Raw genomic sequence first — 22134 nt, forward strand, 5'->3', positions numbered from 1 at the left:
TTGTTTCCAGTTCAACGTTTTCCCATTTGGCCTACAAGGGGCTCCAACTGTATTCATGCAGATGATCAATCAGGTGTTACATGAACATTTATACAAGGGGTTTTTGGTTTACCTTGATGACATCCTTATCTACACGGAAACTTCGGATGAACATGTGAAATTAGTGCGATCAGTGCTACAGAAACTGCGAGCTGCTAAGTTGTATGCTAAACTATCCAAATGTGAGTTCCATCAAGAGAAAATCGACTATTTGGGGTATCGCATTTCACATGAGGGCATTGAAATGGATCCAGGGAAGGTGCGGGCTGTGTTGGAGTGGGCCCCCCCACACACCCGAAAACAACTTCAAAACTTCTTGGGATTCGCCAACTTTTACCAGCAATTTATCCCGTCTTTTGCTAAGATAGCAATGCCTATCACCAATCTCTTAAAAACTAAAGGTGAGGCGAAGCCAAGGCCTAGCAAGCCGTTGGAGTGGTCCATGGAGTCCCAAGCCGCCTTTGAAAAGCTGAAACGACTCTTCGCTGCAGAACCAGTGCTAAAGCACCCGGACATGGATGCTCCTTTCGTGATCCAAGCCGATGCGAGTGATGTGGCCGTTGGAGCGGTATTACTTCAAATCAATGAGAAGGGAACTTTACAACCCTGTGCCTACACCTCCTGTAAACTAACCGAAACCGAAAGAAGGTGGGCCGTCTGGGAAAAAGAAGCTTTTGCAGTTCGCTGGGCTCTATTGACTTGGAGACATTTCTTGGAAGGAGCGAAACACCCATTTGAGGTATGGACTGACCATAAGAATTTGGAAGCCTTAAAAACGCCTCGAAAACTGTCTCCTAAACAAGTTCGCTGGGCCCAGTACTTTAAGCGGTTTAACTTCTTCTTGAAGTACATTCCGGGGGGGGAGGAATTTTTATGGCGGAGGCTTTATCTAGACTGCCTCAATATAACAGTGTTCACCAGGAAGTGATATGGCCGATTGTCTCAACCAAACAGCTAGCCACCCCAGTGGTCACTAGAGCTCAAAAGAAGAAACAAGAAGTGGATTTATCGAATGATTTGACGGCACAATTAAAAGAAGCCATAAAACTTGATGATTGGTTCCTGGCTCATTCGAATAACTGTACAGTTAGAGATGGTTTGGCCTGGATGGGAACAAAGTTGTATGTACCAGAGACACCGAGAAGCCAAATATTACAACAAGCTCATGACTCTAAAGCGGCTGGTCATTTTGGATTCATGAAAACCTTACACCTCATTAAGTGACAATTCTGGTGGCCTACGTTGAAGAAAGACATTGAAACTTATATGGCTAGCTGCTCAGTTTGCGCATCAGCAAAGAGGCCTCCTGGTAAGCCAGCAGGGCTGTTACAAAATGTGGCTAGGCCAACGGCTCCGTGGAAGGAAATCTCTATGGACTTTATAGTAGAATTACCCGAGAGCACCAGAAACACGGTTATTTGGGTAGTAACCGATTTGTTTTCCAAACAAGCACATTTCATACCTTGCTCTAAGATTCCTTCTGCAAAATCGTTGGCTAAACTATTTATACTACATATCTATAGACTACATGGCGTTCCTGAACGTATAATTTCTGACCGAGGGGTTCAATTCACCTCGAACTTTTGGAGGGAGTTCCTGAAGTTAATAGGCTCCGCCCAGGGCTTAAGCTCTGCCCACCATCCCCAAACCAATGGGGCCTTTGAGAGGACTAACGCAGTGCTAGAACAATACCTTAGATGTTACATAAATTATCAACAGGATAATTGGGCTGACTTATTGCCATTTGCCGAAGTGGCATACAACAATTCTGTACATAGTAGTACTGGATTTACCCCCTTTAAAGTGGCGTCAGGACAAGATTTTGTACCCATACCTGAGCTTCCTCGTGAAAGGCCTAACATCCAGTCATTAGACGAATGGATATCTCAACTCCAACTTAATTGGCCAGTTGCTTGTAAAGCATTAGATGAGGCACATCAATCTCATTTGCAGATAAAAAGAGAACTCCACAGAAACCTTATCAAGTGGGTGACAAAGTTTTCTTGTCCACCAAATACCTACAAACCACTCAAAAGTCAAAGAAACTTGGTCCTAAATATCCTTTCACAATTGAACGGATCGTAAATCCTGTGACAGTCCAATTGAAACTACCAAAAACTCTTCGACGAATCCATCCGGTTTTCCATGTTAGCTTGTTAAAACCTGAACACACTTCTGGTCTGAGACCAACCCAGACTGATCCTCCTATACCATTGCTGATTGAAGGTGAACAACATTTTGAAGTTAAAGAAATTCTGGACTCTCGTAAATGGAGGGGTCAGCTCCAATACCTCGTAGCTTGGAAACATTTCCCTTCTTCCCAAGCTGAGTGGGTCTATGAAAAGGATGTTAGAGCCCCTAAGCTGATCAAAGACTTTCGCACAAAGTATCCTGATAAACCCTAGAAATGATTGTTAATTAGTATCTTTTATGTTTCTTTTTCTCTTGCAGGACTAACGTCTTTTTTTCTAGGAGGGCCGAATGTCAGCCTTCAAGATCTTCTACTACTACTTTGCATCTTTTGGCTGCCATAAGTAACGGGGGGAGGAGGGGGCAACGTCTGGGAAGAGAGCTGGAGGTGTTACATTCTTGTGTTATGTAAATGAGGAGAGGGGGAGTATAAATTCCTGCTTAGGTTTCTATTTCTCGCTTAGCTTTCTTTTCTCTGTGCAGCTGCAAATCTTTATCAAAATATGCCAAGGTCAACGGACAGAGACCTCATCACCACCTGAAGATGTCCACATGATCATATTCACAACTTTTAATTGGAAGAATCATTTGAACTATGGGGGGTGGGAACAACTTCATCACTTTGTATATGTGATCTGCGCACCTAATTTCTCAGATTTAGAATTCTACTGATGCTACCACTTCATTTTCAGTAAAAGATATCTTTTCTCTAATCTAAAGAGTCTAAGTATTTCTTTCTTGAATTTTGAATGGAGCACCACCTGACACCTAGAGAGCTAAACTACAAACATGGCGGTTTGCTTAGTTTTTTTTTAAAAAAATAATTGCTTATTTATTTATCTTTTTATCGTCTGTAACCTGCCTACCCTATCAGAGAGACGGACGGCATGTCAATTTAATAAAACTAATAAATACTGGTAGTCTTTGACTTACGACCATAACCAAGGTCAAAATTCCTGTTGCTAAGCGAGATGAGTGAATTTCGGCCCATTTCTACACCTTTCCTTGCTACGTCCCTCAAGTGAATCACTGCAGTTGTTGAGTGAGTAACCTGGTTGTTGAGTCTGGCTCCACCCTTGACTTTTGCTTGTCGGGAGATCGCAAAAGGGGATCCCAGGAATTCGGGACACTGTAACTGTCATAAAGACGAGTCACTTGCCAAACATCTGAACTTTGACCAGGTGACCAGGGGGAGGTTGTAACTGTCGTTAAGTGTGAAAACCCCCAAGCCCTCCTCCTCCCCCGCCCCGCTCACCAAGATGCTTTTGTAGAGGGTGCCGTTCTGCAGCGCCATGCTGACCCGGATGATGCAGCAGTCCGAGGGGGAGGCACCGCCCTTGTTGGGGGCCTGGGGGTAGACGGAGCCGCAGGAGGCCGAACGGCGGTGGCCCTTGATGAAGCCGCACCCCGTGGTGGGGAGAGGGGCCAGGCCATCCCCGGGGGAGGACGGGGGAGACATGTCCAGGGCTGAGACAGAGGGCCACTTGCCCTGCGGGAGACAGGAAGGGAAGTGAGGCAGCGGGGACCGGCACTGGGTTCAGGAGAAGGGCCCCGGGGGGTCACCAGGGATACTGGCCTGGGGCCCTGCTGCTTAAAAAAGGATTCCCTGGTCTCTCCGTCCTGGGGACCTCCTTCCTCCATTTTCATCCTCCTCTTCCTTGGCCTTCCTTTCTTTGGCTCCTTCCTCCTCTTTCTTCTCCTTCCTTTCTCCTCCTCCTCCTCCTCCTCTTTTCTTCCTATTTCCTCCACCTCTTCTCTTTCCCCTCCTACCCCCTCCTTTTCCCTTCTTCCTCCTTGGTTCTCCTCCTCTTCTCTTCTTCCTCCTATGCCCTCCTGTTCCCCCTCCTTTACCCTTCCTCATCCTTCCTTCGTCCTCCTCTTCCTCCTCCTCCTCCTCTCTATTTTCTCCTCTACCTCTTCTCTTCCTCCTTCCTCTTCCTTCTTCTTCTTCCTCCTCTTTTCTTCCTCCTCTCTGCTATTTTCTCCTCTACCTCTTCTATTCCTCCTCCCTCCCTCCTCCTTTCTTCCTCCTCTCTGCTATTTTCTCCTCTACCTTTTCTCTTCCTCCTTCCGCTTCCTTCTTCTTCCTCCTCCCTTTCTTCTCCTCTTTTCCTCCTATTTCCTCCTCCACCTCTTCACTTTTCCCTCCTAGCCCCTCCTTTTCCCTTCCTCCTCCTTCTTCCTTGGTTCTCCTCCTCTTCTTCCTCCTATGCCCTCCTGTTCCCCCTCCTTTACCCTTCCTCATCCTTCCTTCGTCCTTCTCCTCCTCTTCTCCTCCTATTTTCTCCTCTACCTCTTCTCTTCCTCCTTCATCTTCCTTCTTCTTCCTCCTCTCTACTATTTTCTCCTCTACCATTTCTCTTCCTCCTTCCTTTTTCTTCTTCTTCCTCCTCTCTTCTTCCTCCTCTCTATTTTCTCTACCTCTTCTCTTCCTCCTTCTGCTTCCTTCTTCCTCCTCCTCCTCTTCCTCCTCCTCTCTATTTTCTCCTCTACCTCTTCTCTTTCTTTTTCCTCCTCCTGCTCTTTCCTCCCGCTCCCCTCCCCCTCCCCATTTCCTCCTTGTTCTCTTTTCTTATTCTTCTCTTTCTCCTCCTCCCTCCCCCTCCTTTGGCCATGTCTAGGTTGATGGACTCACAGTGCAAAGTCCCTTCCGTGCGGAGGGCCACGAAACACGGGGAAGGGATCCTTTGGAGCCCATCAGATCTTGGAGAACAAGTTTGGTAGAGCCCAAGAGGACCCCATCAGAGGAAGAACCTCGCCCTCTTCGTGCCTTGGCTTTGAAATAATGCTAAGGACTAGAAATTTGGGGGAGCCAGTTGGCTCAGCCACCCTTGACTCTGAGGTCTTTTCACTTCGGGGGTCAGCCTCCCTCCCCAGAAGAATGGGAGAGTCCAGAGGAAGGAGGAGCAGTCCTGACTCACCTGGACTGATTGGGGGGAGCCCCCCAGGGCGGTGGGGGAGGGAGACGATGGGCCCAATCGATTGGGCGAGACTTGGGGGAGCCAGTTCTGTCCCAGGGCAGGGGGCACTCACTCCCAGCGAGGTGATCAAGCTGGAGAGGAAAGAGGGGGTCAGTGGGAAATTGGGGAGGGGGTAGAGACCCGAGAGACCCTTCCCCTCCCAGTCCTTACTCTGTGCAGCGCGTGATCACCAAGGTGGGTTTGCTGGGCTTGGGTGGAGCCCCTCCCTCGCTGGGGGCCTCAATGGTGCAGGACAGCTGATAACTGGAAGGGGGAGAGAGAGAGAGAGAGGGCGGTGAGTCGGAAAGGGGGAGAGGACGGGGGAGATGTCTAGGTGCAGCTCACCGCCCCTCCAGAGCCCCCCCCCCACTCACCTCTGGGCCTCGCTGAGGAGGGGCAGGCACCGCAGCCATCGCTGGAGGGCCCGGTCGGGGGCCAAGGTGTAGTTGCGGCATTTGGCCTGCAGGAGGCGCAGCCGGGTGAGGATCTCAAACTCCTGCAGGGGAGGCAGAGGAAAGGAGCAGGGGGGGTCCTTCCAAGGGGGGAGGGGGGCCAAGGGGGACCCCTACTGCAGAGGCCTCCAACCTTAGCAACTTCAAGGCTGGTGGACTTCAGCTCCCAGAATTCCTCAGCCAGCAAAGCTTACTCTCTTGCAATCCCTTCCTCTGCACTCTCTCCTCTTTGGAGAGGAGAGGAGAAAAAGGAACAGACACGGCTTGGCTGAGGAATTCTGGGAGTTGAAGTCCACAAGCCTTAAAGTTGCTAAGGTTGGAGGCCCCTGCCCTACTCCACCCCCCACCCCCACCCCCACACACACTCAGCACTGACCTTCCGGTGCTTCTCAAAATTGATGTAGCCGCTGGTCTGCAGAGAGAGAGAGACGAGAGGTGTCCGGTCAGCCCCGGGCCCATCTGCATCCAAGCCCCCCCATGATTGTACCCATTTCAGAGAAGGACTGCGAGGCGCACAGGAAGCTGCTTCTGCCACACTGTTGAGCCCCACCGCCTGCACAACACACACACACATACACACACAAAGAGGATTTGGGCCGGGCGGCAACCAGCTCAATTGGTCAGATTCAACTGTGTCGCCTACACGGGTCCCTAACCTGGGCCCCCTTTAAGACTGGTGGACTCCAACTCCCAGAATTCCTCAGCCAGCTGGCTGAGGAACTCTGGGAATTGAAGTCCACGAGTCTTAAAGGGGCCCAAGGTTGGAGATCTCCGGCCTACCCGATTGTGGAGTTCCAACGGATGAAGTGGACACGCTTCATCAGTTGAATTCCCGCCTCCGCAGAGCCGTTCGAAGGAGGGCCAAACTCTTGGAAGCCGAGACTCTCTGGATCTTGTTATCCCCAGCCGGCCACCTCTCTGTTCCCATAATCCACAGCACCAACCAAGCAGGGGGGGAAAGCTTCCGTAGGCCCCCTTGGAAGAGGCTGACCCAATGCTACACACACACACACACACACACACACACACACACACACACACACGTATCCTTCGACTTAACACCACAACGGAACTCCAAATTTCCGTTACTAACCAAGGCAGTTGTTCAGTGAATTCTGTCCCCTTGGTTGGACCCTTTTTGGCCCCAGTTCACTGCAGTTGCAAAGTGAACCATTGGTCGTAAGTGTGAGAACCAATCCTAGTTCACTTTTTGCAGTGCCGTCGTTATCTCCGAATTTTAATAGAGGGTTGTAACTTGAGAACCATCCGGACGCACACACAACCTTGAGCCTCGCACAAATGCACCAGCTTTGCTGCTTCCACACAGCCCCCCCTCCCCGCAGCCTGCAGACCACTCCCTCTACCACCCAAGCCCCCTTGCTGGGGGAGGGGCAGCAAAACCCGCCTGGCTCTCCCCCCACAGGACTCACCTGCAGGCGGGTGGGGGTGGCCGCATCCAGCATCACCAGGTCCTTCAGGAAGGTGCCCAGGTAGGGAATCACGCCCTGCAGGGACGCCCGGAGGTTAAGGACCATGGGGGCCCCTGTCCCCTCCCCAAGACCAGCCCCCCCTCCTTGAGAGCAGACCCCTCCCCTCACCATTGGGCGTTGTTCCAGCAGCCTCCGCTGATGCTTGCGATGGGGAAGTTCGGCCCCTCCCACCGCTGCTCCAGGCCCACCTTCCTGGGGGAGCAAACGGGGAAGAGCTGGGAGGGGGAGGAAACACCCCACAAACACCAATAGCCCCCAAGGCCTACAGGAGCCCCCATAATCCAGCACTGAAATGGGGGGGGCACAGCAAACACATCCAGCTTCGATCCACCGTCAAGCCAAGCTTCCAATCCCCTTCTACGGTCTCGGAGGGATGCATCATCCCCTGCTAGGATGCAACCGGGGACGATGGGAGTTGAAAACCCAAGGATGGCACCCATATCGGGGGCGTGCGCGCGCAAACAATCAATACTTCCAAGCCGGGAGAATACCGCAGTCGTATTTTCTGGCCCTCCACAGAATACGGGCACCACAGAAACACCGATGTTAAAGCCCCGTTTATCTCAACGTGTTCTGACCCAAACCTGGTTCCGAGGAAACCAACACCAAACAGAAGTAACAGCAAAACCGTTTAATGATCCATTACGAATTCCATTCCTTCATGGTTAAAAGGCTGTTTCAAACTAATTGTCTATGATAAGAACGAGCCTTGCCAAGGTGGTGCAAGGCTGCCAAGAACACGAGATAAAGTAACCGAGAAATATGTCCAACTCAAAGAGTCTCCAAACACCAACCAAGATGCAAAAACGCCTTTGCTTCCTGCAAAGAATCCTGGTGTCAGCTCTTGAGATTCAGCTGCCAAAAATGAAAAGGGTGTGCGTGGAGGAGCTGGAAAGTTCGAGAGAATTCCGTATGTCTCATTAAGAAATTCCAGCTGCAGTTAATTGGTTCTTGTGATTAATGAAGTGTAGAAGTGGGAGGAGAGAAGATGGATTTTGTGTAACTCGCGAAAATGACTTTCCCTTTTGGAAATGCCATTGAAATACCAGAGCTGTTCCTAATAAATCAGTTGGAGATTATATTGTCTCGGAGTGACTGATTACCGTGGACAATTCTGGATGCCTAACACCTGGTCTCTCAGGCGGGTTTTTATCCCTTAAGGGAGGGACCATCACCTTGCAGCCTTTACTCCCGAGTCGCCCGTGCTACTGCAGCTGCTCTTTCCTTCGATCAGCCCTGCGTGCACGTGAACAGGGCACAGGCTCCTCGGGGGCCTCTTCCTCACTGCTGCCAGCCTCCACAATCTCCGAAGGCAGCACTCCACTCCCTGATGGTCCTGGCCCCATCCCTGAATCACACGCAGGCCCCTCATCTGAGTCCTCGCTCTCCGAGACCTCAGCCGTCTGCACCTGCTGCCGGTGAACCACAACAAAATGCAAACAACCACAGGAGCCTCCAAAGCTTCTTTCTCTACCTGCCTCAGCCACTCTTCTCTTCTCACCAAGAAACGCAAATGTATAACGTTGGACACGGCATATGAGGAAAACCTTTATAAGATGCTCTACCAGGTGTGGGTTTTCACCGTGGGAGTCGATTTATTTATCCAATCTCTATATTACCCATCTGACTTAAGCAACTGTTTGTAGTTTCTTTGGTTACGGGATTAACCAAATCCTGGGGTTAATCCCTGCTTATCTGGACATTGGCTGTTGGAGGGAATGTCTTCTGGTGTTTTTCTTTCCCCTCTTAGCTTTCTTGCGGTCTCGTTCAAACGGGGAGCGAACGTGTTTCCGTCTCTTTGCGGCTGATTTGTCTGAATGTCAACCTTGCAGGAATTCCCTAGAATTTCCCTAGAAGGTCTCCACCTTCGGCAACTGTGGACTCCAACTCCCAGAATCCCTCAGTCATCATCCCTGGGAGTTGAAATCCACAAGTCTTAAAATTGCCCAGGTTGGAAACCCCTGTGCAAATCTGCCTATTTATCTTAGGCCAGAGGCCTCCAAACGTGGCAATTTTAAGACTGGTGGACTTCAACTCCCAGAATTCTCCAGCCAGCTCTGGAGAATTCTGGGAGTTGAAGCTCACCAGTCTTAAAGTTGCCAAGTTTGGAGAACCCTTAGGCTGTGGTTGTTGCTGTGATGACCCAGAGCATATCAGAAATATAACAACAACCAAAACGTAAATAAAAGTCCTTGAATGCTTTCAACTTGGCTTCACTGTTTAATTGTTCACAGTGGAGGAGTAAACTATTTTCAAAATAACATTTCAAAAGAAAGAAACACAGTTCAAATTCAAAGAGCCGACAACGAAGCCAAAACCAAAAACAAACCGCACTGAATAAAGTTCCACGACAGACCAGGATGGATAATTGCCAACTTCAGGAAGATAACTAGGGACAGTCCGTTGGAAGAACGCCAACCAAGATAAACCTTCTTTAGGAATAAAACACTAAATTGTCTCTAGCATCTGTTAGCACTCAGGTCCAAACTCTTATGCAGATCTCATACCTGCAACCCATGAAGAGGATCATGGCCTCCGCCCCCTGCGCATGCACACCAGATACCCAACAATCAGCTGTCAGTTGGCGCCGCACGCACGCACAGTGGTGCTCTTCCGGGCGACCTCTCACATGCCGGGGAAAATGGCTCTGCGTGCCACTTCTGGCACGCGTGGCATAGATTCGCCAACAAGTCCCTACACCATAGTTGGTTTGTGCGTTATGGTGAAGCTGTTTTGGTGGTAATAGTCCTTTGGTTGTTTCTTGAGATATTTTCAATGTATGGCAAGGATATCCTTTTCACCACCCTTATGCTGGTTGTGTTGTAGTGGGTTGAGTGGTCAGGCGTATTTTAATAAAGTTGCCATGGCATCTGTTTTGCTGGAAAATGGCAGTGTCAGCTTTGAAATTCAGCTGCCACATTGGAGGAGTTGAAAAGTTCAAGGTTATTCTGTATGTTCTATTAAGAAATTCCAGTTGCAGTTAATCGCTTCTCGTGATTTATGAAGTGTAGAAGTGCGAGGAGAGAAGGGAGGAGAGAAGGTGGATTCTGTGTAACCTGCGAAAATATTTTCACTTTGGGAAATTGCTTTAGACCTACCAGATCTGTTTCTAAATAAATCAATTGGAGAGAAAATGTCTCAGAGTGATTGATATCATGGATACTTCCTGGATGCCTTACAGGCAGCCTGTTTCCTTTTTCTGGTGTTCTGGGTTGCTGTGGTACGCTTGTATCCATCTAAATTATATTCTTACAAAAGTTGGGTGGTTATTTGGTTACAAAGTTACTTGGAAACCAAAAAGCGAAACAAAATGACTGAAATTCCTCCTTGTCATCAGCCAACACCCAGATAAGCAGGGATTAAGCCCAGACAAACAACCAAGCGGAAAACAATGCCCGAATCCAGGACGTATGGAAGAGAAAAACACACTCCCACCGAAACTGGCAGGGCCAGCTGCTGTGTAACGACAGAGCAAACTCCACCCTCACTAGCACTGAAGGTGTTCTGTCTCGCCGTTCCTCTTTCCCAAAAGATGAAAGAGTACACACACACACACACACAAACACAGGCAGGCAAGCTGGCTCGGACTTCGCAGAGTTAATTCTTTGGAACTGATAATATTCTTGGCATTCCACCACGTCCTGCCTGCCAAGTCCGAACGGGCAGCAAATAAAGTTTTACTCACAGAAAATCACAAGGTAGCCCACAAAATAATCATTCACGAAGAAACTCTGAAGTAAGATCAAACTTTGTCCCGTGCAAAGTTTAAGGAGAAAACACACCCACTTTTATCCCCTGTGGGGTGTGGCTCAATGACTCAGCTCACTCTCTGAACTTCCCACGCCGCCTACGTTGCTGTTCTCTCTACGACGCTGCTTGGGTTCAAGCCAACACTCTTCCTCTTGACTCCCTGTCAGGGGCTGCTCCGATATGCCTTCCTCCTGATTAATCTCAGGCTGTTCCTCTTGGTTGTCTGATGGAACCTGAGGCATTACCAGGGAGGAAGGTCCTGGGGAGGAAGGCATTCCCAGTTCCTCCCCCTCATCTTCCAGGTCCTCTTCCTCTGACAACATAGGCTCGGGAATCGGGGCCACAACAGAAGGTGTGACCTACTCTGGTAACAAAACGTCTGCAAGCAAACAACCAAATTCGGAGAGCACCAAGGACTCCACAGTCCATTCCTGAGCCACAGCGATGGACTTCTATTGGAAACGCCCAGATAAACGGGGATTAATACCAGACAAACCATCGAGCATAAAACAATACCAAGGAACTACCAAGGAGGAAATCACACTGGCTGTGTGGGATTTTGCAAGGTTGTGCAAGGCTGCCAAGAACACACGATTAAATTGCAAGGAAATATTCAAAGCCAAAAGTCTCCAAACACAAACCAGGATGGGCTGAACTTCCACGAGACTTGAAGTGCAAGGACTTCTTTGCTTCCTGCAAAGAATCCCATCTCGGAGGGCTGGCTTTTATCCCTTAAGGGAGGGGCCATCCCTTTGCAGCCTTACTCCTGAGTCGCCCGTGCTGCTGCAGCTGCTCTCTCCTTCGAGCAGCTCTGTGCATACGCACTGGGCGCAGGCTCCCCAGGGTCCTCTTTGTCACTGCTGCCCGCCTTCACAAGCTCCGAAGGCAGCACTCCACTCCCTGATAAAACAATACCAAGGAACTGCCAAGCAGGAAATCACACTCCCGTCCACACTGGCAAGGCAAGCTATTCTACAGTATGTAAATGGGGAGCAAACCCACCGCACTCACTGGCACTGATGATGTTACCTAATAGGACAACAAAACACCTCGCAAGCCAACAACCAAAAGTTCAAACAGTCACGGTCCTATCCTGAGCTATAGAGGGATGATGAACCTTTTCGTTGGGGTGTGCTGAAAGCGTACGTGTGTGCCGGTACCCACAATGCAATGTGCCCTGCCCCCCTGAGCATGCGCACGCAATACCCCCCACCGCCCTTACCTGCACTGTGCGTGCATGCGCCTCCCAGCTGATTTTCGCCCATCTGAGGCCATTTTCGCCTCCCGGAGGCTGAATGAAGCCTCTGCAGCCTCGGGAGGCTGAAAACAGGCCTTCCGGAAATATCAGAAGTGCCGAATGGGCCCGCTTTTCAGCCTCCGAGGCTGCAGAGGCTTCCCTCGAGCCTCCAGGAGGGTGAAAATGGCCTCCCTGAGCTCCAGAGGTCCTCTGGAGGCTGAAAATGGGCACTTCCGTATTTCCGGAAGGCCTGTTTTTCGGCCATCTGAGGAAATACCAAGGAAATATCAGAAGTGCCTGCTTTCAGCCTCCAGAGGACCTCTGGAGCCCGGGAGAGGCTGTTTTCGCCCTCATGGAGGCTCGAGGGAAGCCGCTGCAGCCTCAGGAGGCCGGAAAACGGGCCCATTTCAGCACTTCCGGAAGGCTTGTTTTTCGGCCTCCTGAGGCTGCAGAGCTTCATCCGAGCCTCCGGGAGGGCAAAAACGGCCTCAAACGGGCCGGAAATCAGATGGGAGGCGCTACGCATGCGCAGCGCAGGTAAGTTTGGCTGAGGCGCGTGTGCCCACACAAATGGCTCTGCGTGCCGCAGGCTCACCATCACGGCTATAGACATTCTCTTCTACCAAAAGAGGTTTATTTCCCCCCTCGCAATTCCTTCTCTTGCTGAAATTCCTGGGGTGGGGCTGCATCTCCCCGGGGAAATTCCCAGTCCCTCCCCTGCAGCTGTCGTACCCCCAACTCGCAGGCCAGGCAGCAGGGAGGAGAGCACCATGGGGCCTTACCTGGAAGAGGAGCTGCCGGCTTTGGCTGTAGTTATCCTGCTCCGAGCAAATGGTGCTGAGCTCTTCGTAGCAACGGGCAGATTCCCTGCCAGCAGAGAAGATGGCTGATTTTTCTTGAGGAGGGGGGAGAACCCACCCCAAGCCCCCGAGATGAGGTGGACCAGAAAACGCTCCTGGTTGCAATGATGGGCCCCTTGCTGAATAGTGGGGCTCCCGGGGACACAGAGCCCATCCTCCAAAGCGGTTTTGGGAGGCAGAGGATCTGGGCCTTCCTGCTTCCCAGAATGCCCTTCTCCCGGCCCCAGCCTTTTTCAGAATTATCCATTAAAAGACATTTCCTCCCATAAACGGGCTCTGCATCGCAGGTATTCCTTGACTTACAACCAGAACGGAGTCCAGCGTTTCCATTGCTAAACAAGCCGGTCGTTAAATGAATTACACTCCATTTTACGACTGTTGTTAAGGGAATCACTGCCGTTAAGTGAATCATGTGGACATAAAATGAATTTGGCTCCCCCATTGGCTCTGCTCGTCGGGAAGCCAGCTAGGAAGATCCCAAATGGTGATCAGGTTATCAAGTCTCCCTCCCTCCCTCTCTCTCTCTCTCTCTCTCTCTCTCTCTCACACACACACACACACACACACACGTCCCTCACACACCCACACACCCTCCTAGGCAGCCACATTCCTAACCTGTTTTTCAGCTCCGTTCTCAGGGAGAGAGAGATCTAACCTGGGAGGGCTGGCTGTGATGTTCTCTCCCTCTCTCTCTCACACACACACACCCACACACGTCCCTCACACACCCACACACCCTCCAAGGCAGCCACATTCCTAACCTGTTTTTCAGCTCCGTTCTCAGGGAGAGGGAGACCTAACCTCAGAGGGCTGGCTGTGATGTTTTCTCTCTCTCTCTCTCTCTCTCTCTCTCTCTCTCTCACACACACACACACACACACACACACACAGGATGTGGCCACTGTCACAAACACGTGTCCATTTTGCCCGGCTGCTGAATTTCGATCACGTGGCCCTGGAGACACTACCGTGGTCATAAGCGTGGAAAGCAATTCTTAAGTCACTTTTTTTCAGGGCCGTCGTAACTTCGTAGTTCCTAAGCGAACGGTTGTAAGTCAAGGACGACCTGTATTGTAGCACTCTTTTAAAACAGGGGTCTCCAACCTTGGCCACTTTAAGCCTGGCGGACTTCAACTCCCAGAATTCCCCAGCCAGCAAAGCCAACTCCCAGAATTCTCCAGCCTGGAATTCTGGGAGTTGAAGTCCGCCAAGTTTAAAGTGGCCAGGATTGGAGACCCCTGCTTTAAGGGGGGGGGGGGTCTGATAGCCAACAAGCAGCACCCCCTTTCTACCAGGGGTCTCCTTCTTTGCCCCTCATCTCCATCTTGCCGGGGGCTTTCAATGGCCTGACAAGGGGGCAGGGCCCGTTTTCCTCCTGCCCCACAGATCGGGCATTCGGCATGGGGGCAGGGGAGCCAGGAGGAGGAGCAGCTGGAGGCTCCTTCCCAGCCCCCTCCTCACCCACCTGGAAGTCTCCCTCCCAGGTCCGCTTCAGCCGGTGCAAAGACGTGGACTGCAGGGCGGAGACCACGGCGTAGAGCGAGGAGAAGTTGCGGTGGAGGAGACACTCCTGAGAGGGGGAGCACAGAGAGAGAGAGAGAGAGAGAAGAGGTCGTGAGGTGTTTCCTGACCAGGAGGCCGTTTCCGGGGAGGGCTGAATGGGGACCCACCTCAGCCACGCAGATCCACTTCTCCAGAAGCCGGGCCCGCTGGGCGGCACGCAGCCCCGTGTCCCGCAGGCAGGAAAAGATGACGGCGTTGGCCACGAGGTTAAACTGGGCCACGGTGGCCCGGACGGTGGGGCAGTCGCCCTCGTGGCCTTTCTTGTCACGCTGGGACCAGGCAGAGCCGAGGCACTCGTGGGGCACTAGGCGCAGGAAGAGGTCCTGGGGGGTGGGTGGGGGGAAGAAACGGAGAGAGAGGAGTCACCGGAGACCGGAAGTGTCTCTCCCCACTGCAACCACACTTGTTCTGACCCAAGCCAATCAAACAAACTCAAAACAGAGATAAAAGCAAACTCTTTTTAATGTCTCTCTGTGAATTCCGTTCATTCACAGTTAAAAGGCTATTAAAACTAATCGTCCCTGATAAGAACGAGCCTTGCACAACCTTGGCAAGGCTGCCAAGATCACTAGATTAAATTGCAAGATTGAAATATGCAATAATAGTATAATATATTATAATTGATTAAATTAGATTGAGTAAGAAAATGAATATAATCTAAATAAAGATCAAATATATTCTTGGAAGACAATGCTTATAACGTTAATGATAATGTAACAATTGATAAGTGTGATATAAAATATTGATTAGAACAATTATAAATATAAGCAAGTAAGAAATGTATGATATTATGATTATGAGCACAAGAGATATGTACCCAACCGACACACCGTTGAAAGGAATGATGGTTTTACTTGTTTGGCTTTGTCCTTTGTTACAAAATAAAAAACTTTTTTTTTAAAAAAAGATGAAATTGCAAGGAAATATTCAAAGCCAAAAGTCTCCAAACAGAAACCAAGATAGTCCGAACGTCCACAAGACTTGAAGTGTAAACACTTCTTTGCTTCCTGCAAAGAACTCCGGTTTCTCGGCTGGCTTTTGTCTCTGAAGGGAGGGGCCATCACCTTGCAGCCTTGCTCCCGAGTCGCCCGAGCTGCTGCAGCTGCTCTTTCCTTCGAGCAGCCCTGTGCACACGTGCACTGGGCACAGGCTCCTCGGGGGCCTCTTCCTCATTGCTGCCGGCCTCCACAATCTTGGAAGGCAGCACTCCACTCCCTGGTAGTCCTGGCCCCATCCCTGCATCACATACAGGCCCCTCCTCTGAGTCCTGGTTCTCCGAGACCTCAGCCATCCGCACCTGCTGCCGGCGAAGCATAACACACACAGCTGAAATATGAGGAGGGCAGGTGGGGGGTCAAACTCAAGGCCCGCGGGCCAGAACCGGCCCAGGAGATGCTTAGATCTGGCCCGTGGGGGATGCCCTGGAAACAGTGAAGGACTGGCCTGTGGTGCCTCTGCTGGCAAAAACAGAGCACAAGAGCCTGTTTTCATTGGCTGCCATATGAGTGACGTCAACCTGGCCACGTGCCCACCTTTGCCATACCTCCCCAGCCCCCCGTGAGGTCAAACACAACCCTGACACGCCCAGCGGTGGGATTCAAACATTTTTAGAACCAGTTCTGTGGGTGTGGCGTGTGTCAGCGCTCCGGTAGTGACCCCCCTTTAAATCATGAGTCTCTAGCCGGATTTTCAGAGCTTAGAGAAGATTTATTAGGAGAAAACATGTTGGTGCTACCTGGGTGCAGCTGACTGAAACACATCATTCAACCTCTGTCAAGGACCTTGGAGGACTCACCTCTAATGACCTAAGTGCTAGAGCCCACTGTAACTACACAGCCAAAAAGGCATTAAGAGTTGTTAACCTAATCCTACGTAGCTTTTTCTCTGGTAATATCACACTACTAACTAGAGCATGCAAAACATTTGCTAGACCAATACTCGAATACAGTTCATCAGTCTGGAACCCACATTACGTATCTGATATTAGCACAGTTGAGAAAGTCCAGAAATATTTCACAAGAAGAGTTTTCCACCGTTCTACTCATTGTAGAAGACCTTATGCCACCAGACTCGAAATTCTAGACCTAGAAAACCTAGAACTACACCGCCTTCAGTCCGATCTAACTATAGTATATAAAATCATACATTGCAATGTCCTGCCTGTCAATGAATACTTCAGCTTCAACCATAACAACACAAGAGCACACAATAGATACAAACTCAAGGTTAACCGCACCAAACTTGATTGCAGGAAATATGACTTCAGCAATAGAGTGGTCAATGTCTGGAATCCTCTACCTGACTCTGTGGTTCCTTCCCCAAACCCCAAAAACTTTAACCTTAGACTGTCTACCATTGACCTCACCCCCTTCCTAAGAGGTCGGGAGGGGGCGTGCATAAGCGCACCAACGTGCCTGCCGTCCCTGTCCTATTGTTTCTTTTATTTTTCTTATATGTATCCATGAATTCATAACTATGTTTTTTACTTATACCTATTATCTTGCAAGCAATTGGCAAAACTAAATAAATAAAATAAAAAAAACCGCCAAGCCGAAAGGCAGCCTCTGAGAAGCCTGCAATGGCGGTGCACAACCTCCAGGTGGCACACTGCAGGAAAATGTTGGTGCACTGCAGGAAAAAAAAAATCACTTTCTGGTATTTATTCCATGGAGGAAAAAATAAAAGGGGGCAGCTCCAAGCCGGGTGCAAACCCCATATAAGGCATTTCCCATTTGGCAGGAAGCTCCCCAAAACCATCCCCCCCCAACTCCGTGGCCGGGGGAGCAGGGAGAGAAGACGCCACAGTTGGGAGGGGAGGGGCAGGTCCCGGCCCTCCGGACTCACCCCGTCCTGCGCCGTGAGGTGGGCGGCCACCTCCTCCGCCTGCAGCCCCAGGATGTAGTGGGGATCGGGGTCCACGTCTTGGCCGGAGCTCTCCTCTCGTCCGTGTTCAACCGCCGGCGGGCCTCGGCTGCTGGGGGCGTCCGGCAGGCTCTTCTCGGGCCCCGGGCTGCTTCCGCAGGCCCAGTGCAGCCAGCTGACCAGCTGTTCCCGCAGGTGGGGCTCCAGCCCCAGGAAGTCCTGGGGGTAGCCGTCCAGCCAGGAGCAGAGGAGCGAGGCCAGGGCTCTGCAGGGCGGGGTGGGGGGAAGAAGACGGAGACGGCATCAGGGCTGGACCATGCGGGGTGCTATTCGACCGGTTTGGCCTGGTTCTGCTGAGCCGGTAGCGCCAACGAGCAGCAGATATCGAACCGGTTCTCTGCTGTTGGGCGCACCTGGGCTTTTATACTCACCTTGATTCCCTGCTTTTGGAGCGCAGCTGCTTTGCGCGGTCCAGCCGATTGCCGCGCCAGGCAGCTGCTGAAGCAACAGGGAGGGTACGGGCGTGCAGCAGGGGCGTGGAAAGGCCTCTGCGCCGGTGCCGCGCCCACCAAACGGGGGGGTAAAAATATTTGAACGGCACCAACTGGGCTGGAAACACACACCCCCACCCATCTGCCCCAGCCAGGAGCAATGGTGCAAACTCTCCCAGCCCAGAAGCTCCTCCCCACGAGGGATGACCTCGCTGGGCCCTGGTATTTGGAGACCGACTGCTGCTGGTGCTGGAGGTTCTGCAGAGCCCTCCGACAAACAGCCCTCTGCTGCCTTGGTCCACACCAGTTTGAAGGCCCACTGGATCCTGCTAAATTTGAGCAGCTACAAGGAAAGAGGGGGCAGGCTGTCTTCCCTCCCCTCCCCCCTCCCCCGCTCAGGCCATGTGCCCCACCCAAGGTGGAGACCAGCAACCCCAAGGCTGGCCAGCTGCAGAGGGGGGGGAGGGCTGCATAGATGTGGCTGAGGGGTCTCTGAGCATGGCAGGATGCAGCCCATCATTCACCAAGGAAGGAGAAGCTCCCAGGTCACTAGCAAAGGAGGGAGGGGCAGTGGGGAGGGAGGGAGGGAGGAGAGGCAGACTCACCGCTGCAGGTCCTCCGTCTTTGGGGGGCTGCGAGCATTGGAGCCGGTCACTGCCTGGAGCCTTGGGGAAGAAGGGGGGGGAAAGGGGAGCAGCTTCAAAAGCCAGAAGGATGACTCTTCTCCCCCCCCCCACCACAGAAGTGGTCCAGTCTTAGCTTCCCAACAGCCCTGCGAGGTGGGTCAGGGGGAGAAAGGAGGGGGCCCGAGGGAGGTGCAGGGCCGCCCAGCCTGGCTCTCTAAGGCCCACTCCCTGCAGGCAGCCCCTGGAGCAGAGGTCTCCAAACCTGGCCGCTTTGAGACTGGTGGACTTCAACTCCCAGAATCCTCCTGTTTGCTGGCTGGAAGATTCTGGGAGTTGAAGTCCGCCAGTCTTAAAGCAGCCATGTTTGCTGGCTGGAGGATTCTGGGAGTTGAAGTCCGCCGGTCTTAAAGCGGCCATGTTTGCTGGCTGGAGGATTCTGGGCGTTGAAGTCCGCTGGTCTTAAAGCGGCCCAAGTTTGCTGGCTGGAGGATTCTGGGAGTTGAAGTCCGCCAGTCTTAAAGCAGCCACGTTTGCTGGCTGGAAGATTCTGGGCATTGAAGTCCGCAAGTCTTAAAGCGGCCAAGATTTCTGGCTGGAGGATTCTGGCGTGAAGTCCGCCAGTCTTAAAGCGGCCATGTTTGCTGGCTGGAGGATTCTGGGAGTTGAAGTCCGCCAGTCTTAAAGCGGCCACGTTTGCTGGCTGGAAGATTCTGGGCATTGAAGTCCGCCATCTTAAAGCGGCCAAGATTTCTGGCTGGAGGATCTGGAAGTCCGCCAGTCTTAAAGCGGCCATGTTTGCTGGCTGGAAGATTCTGGGCATTGAAGTCCGCCAGTCTTAAAGCCAAGATTTCTGGCTGGAGGATTCTGGGCGTTGAAGTCCGCCAGTCTTAAAGCGGCCAAGATTTCTGGCTGGAGGATTCTGGGCGTTGTCGCCGGTCTTAAAGTGGCCATGTTTGCTGGCTGGAGGATTCTGGGCGTTGAAGTCCGCCTTAAAGCAGCCATGTTTGCTGGCTGGAGGATTCTGGAGTTGTCCCGCCGCCTTAAAGCCGCATGTTTGCTGGCTGGAGGATTCTGGGAGTGAAGTCCGCCCGGTCTTAAAGCGGCCATGTTTGCTGGCTGGAGGGTTCTGGGAGTTGAAGTCCGCCGGTCTTAAAGCGGCCATGTTTGTTGTCTGAGGATTCTGGGACTTGAAGTCCGCCGGTCTTAAATAGGCCACGTTTGCTGGCTGGAGGATTCTGGGAGTTGAAGTCCACCTGCCCCCCCCCCCTCCCCACAGCCCCTTCCCCAGGCCAGGCCTCCCGCGTCCCCCCCGCCCACCTCTCCAGGAGCAGCCCCAGCACGACGGCCGGCCGGGCGAAGCCGCGATAGGTGGCCAGGAAGGCCGGCCGGTAGCCCGCGTCGCCCAGAGCCGGAGCGTCCAGCAGGTGCCGCACCAGGCGGGGCAGCGAGCCGGCCTTCAGCGCCCGGGACTGAGAAGAAGAGGCGGCTCGGGCTCCTCGACCTGCAAGGAGACGAAAAAGGCGGGAAGAAGCGGCGGCCTGAGGCCCACCCACCCCCCCACCCCGCGTTCATCCTCGACGGGGCCGGCCGCCCCGCTTACCTCGCCGCCGGCGCCCCGCGCGCTGACGGTGTAGACGGCGCCCTCCTCCGCCTCCTCCCACGACGTCGGCGGGGCCTGTGAGGGGAAGAAGAAGACGGTCCCTCAGCCGACTTGGAGGCCGCCCGCCACCCCGCCCTCGGCCTTGCTGGGCTCCTCAGCCTCGACCCACCTTGGCGGGCCGGCAGTACCAGCGCGTGCGGGAGAGCGGCGGCGGCGGCCCCTCGGCGCCGGGCTCCAGGCAGCCCCCCAGGCGGAGGAGGCCCTTCATGGGGAGGGGGAGCCGCCGCCCCTCCTCCCTCGCCCGACGACGACGCCGACGGGCCTCGCCTCGCCAACCTGCTGCGGGCCGCCTCAGCCGCCTCCCGCGCCCCGCGCCGCCACTTCCCCAAACAGGCCGGGCCGCATTCCAGCAGCTCCGGGACGCCCAAGCAGCAGCGCCATCCTCGCCCGCCTTGAGGGGAAGGGAAGGACCCTTCCCCCTCCTCACCGGCGGCGGCGGCGGCGGCTCCTCCTCGGGGCTGCGGCTTCGGACGGCCCGGAGCGTCACCCCCGCCGCCTCGGCCTCGCCTTCGCCGGGCAGCCGGAGGGAGCGCAGGAGCGGCTGCTCAGCATCCGGAGCTTCCCGTCTCTTCGCCCGGGCGGCTCTAGCCGTCCAGGCGCATCGCGGTGGAGGTTGCGGGGACACCCCCCCGGCCTGGGCCCGTCCCGACGACGACGACGACGACCGACAGCGGCGCTTCCTTCCTGGGCGGGCGGGCGGGCGGGCGAGGGCGACGAACGAAGCGCGGCTGGAAACGGGAAGCCGGCGCGCGGAAAGGAGGTCGGAAGGCCGGCTTGGGCCCCGCGCCAAAGGCTACGGCGGGGAAGCGGATCCGGCTGAAAGGCGAGGCCGGTTGTCCGGCCGCTTCCTTCGCAGCCTCCGAGGCGAGGCGGGCCGGGGACGCCGGGTGAGGCGAAACAACGCCGCCTTGGCTCGCTCGGCTTTAAGGGCCGCGGGTGATGGGAGCTGGAGTCCCGGTGCTTCGGGGTGGGATTGGGCTTCATTGCACGCACCCGCCAAGGCCACTTAAACAGATAACCGGGGCTGGAAGGGACCTTGGAGGTCATCTAGTCGAAACCACCCCTCACCCTAAGGAGGCGGCTCTTTCTGGAAAGGGAGCTTCATCCCTTGAGGCTGGACTGCCAGGAATGGTGCAGGGTCTCTCCTGCTTGGGCTTGTGGGTTGGTCTGGATGACCTCCGAGGCCCACCCAAGGAGACGGCCCTTTCTGACCGAGGGCAGTCCAGTAGCCTCTTTCTGGAAAGGGAGCTTCATCCCTTGAGGCTGGACTGCCAGGAATGGTGCGGGGTCTCTCCTGCTTGGGCTTGTGGGTTGGTCTGGATGACCTCCGAGGCCCACCCAAGGAGGCGGCCCTTTCTGACAAGAGGGCAGTCCAGTAGCCTCTTTCTGGAAAGGGAGCTTCATCCCTTGAGGCTGGACTGCCAGGAATGGTGCGGGTCTCTCCTGCTTGGGCTGTGGGTTGGTCTAGATGACCTCCGAGGCCCACCCAAGGAGGCGGCCCTTTCTGACAAGAGGGCAGTCCAGTAGCCTCTTTCTGGAAAGGGAGCTTCATCCCTTGAGGCTGGACTGCCAGGAATGGTGCAGGGTCTCTCCTGCTTGGGCTTGTGGGTTGGTCTAGATGACCTCCGAGGCCCACCCAAGGAGGCGCCCTTTCTGACAAGAGGGCAGCCCAGTAGCCTCTTTCTGGAAAGGGAGCTTCATCCCTTGAGGCTGGACTGACAGGAATGGTGCAGGGTCTCTCCTGCTTGGGCTGTGGGTTGGTCTAGATGACCTCCGAGGCCCACCCAAGGAGGCGGCCCTTTCTGACAAGAGGGCAGTCCAGTAGCCTCTTTCTGGAAAGGGAGCTTCATCCCTTGAGGCTGGACTGCCAGGAATGGTGCGGGGTCTCTCCTGCTTGGGCTTGTGGGTTGGTCTGGATGACCTCCGGGGTCCCTTCCAACTCTTGGTATTCTAT

General features: G+C 53.5%; 1 protein-coding gene across 1 annotated transcript in view; it reads right to left on the reverse strand.

Moving 5' to 3' along the window:
* The window catches only part of RGL2 (ral guanine nucleotide dissociation stimulator like 2), a 35075-nt gene extending 13848 nt beyond the window's left edge, over nucleotides 1-21227 (reverse strand). Inside the window, 18 exon segments of the mRNA XM_087954133.1 lie at nucleotides 3485-3718; nucleotides 5157-5212; nucleotides 5215-5253; nucleotides 5256-5281; nucleotides 5361-5453; nucleotides 5564-5685; nucleotides 6018-6053; nucleotides 7072-7146; nucleotides 7240-7323; nucleotides 12901-13004; nucleotides 14440-14548; nucleotides 14649-14864; nucleotides 17386-17668; nucleotides 18500-18559; nucleotides 19838-19989; nucleotides 20100-20195; nucleotides 20290-20973; nucleotides 21174-21227. Of these exon segments, the coding sequence (XP_087810259.1) occupies nucleotides 3485-3718; nucleotides 5157-5212; nucleotides 5215-5253; nucleotides 5256-5281; nucleotides 5361-5453; nucleotides 5564-5685; nucleotides 6018-6053; nucleotides 7072-7146; nucleotides 7240-7323; nucleotides 12901-13004; nucleotides 14440-14548; nucleotides 14649-14864; nucleotides 17386-17668; nucleotides 18500-18559; nucleotides 19838-19989; nucleotides 20100-20195; nucleotides 20290-20973; nucleotides 21174-21227 (2523 nt within the window).
* Nucleotides 21228-22134: the final 907 nt, after the last annotated feature.

This window comes from Notechis scutatus, chromosome 2, assembly GCF_049901735.1.
Source record: "Notechis scutatus isolate UNSWTSFEM ecotype Mainland chromosome 2, rNotScu1.2, whole genome shotgun sequence".
Lineage (NCBI taxonomy): Eukaryota > Metazoa > Chordata > Lepidosauria > Squamata > Elapidae > Notechis > Notechis scutatus.